This window comes from Nanorana parkeri, unplaced genomic scaffold, assembly GCF_000935625.1.
Source record: "Nanorana parkeri isolate BGI_ZX_2015 unplaced genomic scaffold, ASM93562v1 scaffold188, whole genome shotgun sequence".
Lineage (NCBI taxonomy): Eukaryota > Metazoa > Chordata > Amphibia > Anura > Dicroglossidae > Nanorana > Nanorana parkeri.
In genome coordinates, this window is record NW_017306456.1 from 423246 (window position 1) to 426068 (window position 2823).

The following is a 2823-nucleotide window of genomic DNA, read 5'->3' on the forward strand; positions in this document are numbered from 1 at the left end:
CCCCCCCCCCCCTTAGTCCATAGTGGTCATTAGAATATAATATTAGGAATTTAGGATGAAATTCATTTAAAAAATCTCGGAATCGGAGCTAATTTGGATGAATTCGAATGTCTGAATTTAAAGAAATTTGTCCGACGTGCGTCCCGGGTGTCGTGCGGAGCAGCGCAACTGTGAACTTAGCCTTATAGTTTTTCCTAAAGCTTCAGTGAAAATCATAAAATTTCAGCAAATTTTTGGCAAATCGATGGGAAATGCAAATTTAAAGCTGAAGTTTATTCTGCTTAGATTTTGCCTTCCCTGGTTCCTCTTTTCTACCCTCATCAACACGGTCATTGCATTTTTATTCCCAGTGATGTCACCACCGGGTCCCTGGGCTTCTCTATGCATAGCAGGCAGGTCATAGCTGGTGGGATGGGCTGTACATGGCTTCCTGAAAACATCACAGCACTGTGCCTAAGTACGTCGATCAAGAGCCCTCAGCCCTGATGCAAGCAGTGGGCGGGCTCTTGGGAGGAGTTATGCAAATATCAAAATGCCTTGATGGGTAGGTGTCAGTCTGGAGGAGTGGGTGGTCCTTTGCAGGCTTCATATGCATACAGAAAGCCCTAGGTTATGCCCACATGTGATGCCGAGATTCCATGAATGAAAGGGGCGGGATAGGGACTGTCCATCCATTCCTGAGATTTATATAGCTCTGCCCCTATAGAGCTTCCATGACTGAAAGACCAGCCATGCACCGCTGCTCCGGATTCTGTCTGCTCCAGTTTTGATAAATTCCCCTCATAGGGCTTAATTCACAAATATTTCACACAAGGAAAATTAATCTTTATTTTAGCTGCGTGACAGTTATTTTTAAATCTCATTGGACATGAAAATAACTGTCACTTTATGGAAACAAAAAACTGTCACTTTATTGAAACAAAAAACTGTCACTTTATTGAAACAAATAACTGTCACTTTATTTAAACAAATAACTGTCACTTTATGGAAACAAATAACTGTCACTTTATGGAAACAAATAACTGTAACTTTATGGAAACAAATAACTGTCACTTTATGGTTTATTTTTCTTTATATTTTGTACAGTATTATATTACAGTACAGTATTGTAATCATTTTATATGAATATTTTTGGGTTGTGGAACGAATCCTCTGAATTTCCATTATTTCCTATGGGGAAATTCGCTTTGATATACAAGCGGTTTGGATTACAAGCATGCTGCCGGAACAAATTATGCTCGTAAACCAAGGTATTACTGTATCCTTTTTGGTATGTGAGCTTTGTGAACGGAGCCTATGGCAGCGTGTCCGTTCCCTATAATCCCGCACAACACATTTCACGCTACATCGCATCTGACATCTGTATGTTGCCATTGAATGTAGAGATGATTGACTTTCCATGTGACTTTCCTTTTCCAGGTAGATTTCGAAGATGTCATCGCGGAGCCGTACGGCGTTCAAAGCTTCGATGGCGTCTGGAAGGCCAGCTACACCAGCTTCACCGTCACCAAGTACTGGTGCTACCGGCTGCTCTCCACCCTGATCGGCGTCCCCCTGTCCGTCGTCTGGGGGGTCCTCTTCGCCCTCGTCTCCTTCTGCCACATCTGGGCGGTGGTGCCCTGCGTCAAGAGCTACCTGATCGAGATCCAGTGCGTGGGCAGGACGTTCTCCCTCTGCGTCCGCACCTTCTGCGACCCGTTCTTTGAGGCCGTGGGAAAGGTCTTCAGCGCCGTCAAAGTCACGCTGCAAAAGCAGGTGTGACCACCGCCGCCAAGACCGGTGACCGCGCCAGATGGAGAGAAGAGGGAAACACTGCAAAGGTTCATGGGACGTTGTCATTTTATAGCCTTTTTTTTTAAAAATCTGCTTTTGTCCAAAAAAAAATATTCCTTCAGTTTTTTTCTGTCTTTTTGTCTAATTTGAGTGAAAAACAAAAAAATACGGAATTTGTTTTATTTGGTAGTTTTTTTGAAGTTCCACCTGACAGCCGGTCGCTCCTTTTGCGCCGGAGGCAAGAACAAAAAAATGTGCAGGAGAAAGCACTTCCTCAGTTTCCCCTCCCCCAGTGATCAGTCTGCTGCAGGCAGGAGGAAGCATTTCCTCAGTCCCCCCTCCCCCAGTGATCAGTGTGCTGCAGGCAGGAGGAAGCATTTCCTCAGTCTCCCCTCCCCCCAGTGATCAGACTGCAACATTGTAGCTGTGTATCCAGTCACATGGTGAGCGGCGTCAGCAGGGTCTGATCTTTCTCAGACATTTGTGAACACAGCGAAGAACTGCACAGATCCAGGATTGATATTGGTCTCTGAGAAAGTCTCAGTCCAGGAAGTAGATGGTGACCCTGGATGATGCCTGAACAAAGATGGCGCCCTCCTGCTGGAGAGAAAAGCAGTTGAAGACATTGTCAGGGGGGTAATGTGATCTCTGTGAGAGGTAATAAATACCTGGAAGCGTTACGCTGGCACATCGCTTACCATGCTGCACTGAACATCAATGTTGTTTAGGTGACAGGTCCACATGGTGGTGGGGGGCGCACTGTTTGACCATCCAGCAGATCATTTGTTTCCAAAGCAAACGCACAAACAACTCTGCAAGTCGCCTCCTGCGGAGCGGCGGCAATCTCCTCCACAAAACGCATTCACGAAGCCGCCGCTTAATTATAAATAGAATCACAAAGGAGGCGACAAGCGACCGGCCGGGAAATCAACAATTACAAATGTCATCACTCTGCGATTGGATTTGGAGAAATCCAAATCCAATCAATATTTGGGGTGACCCCCCCCCCCCCTTTTACTTCCCCCAAGGGGGTGGAGGACCGCGGGGGGG

The 2823-nt window shown here is 46.1% G+C and overlaps 1 protein-coding gene across 1 annotated transcript in view; it reads left to right on the top strand.

The window, feature by feature from the left end:
• CAV3 (caveolin 3) overlaps positions 1-1761 on the top strand; it is a 7710-nt gene extending 5949 nt beyond the window's left edge. The window contains exon 2 of the mRNA XM_018555235.1: positions 1420-1761. Within this exon, the coding sequence (XP_018410737.1) occupies positions 1420-1761 (342 nt within the window). The remainder of the gene's footprint in view (positions 1-1419) is intronic.
• The last annotated feature ends 1062 nt before the right edge of the window (positions 1762-2823 follow it).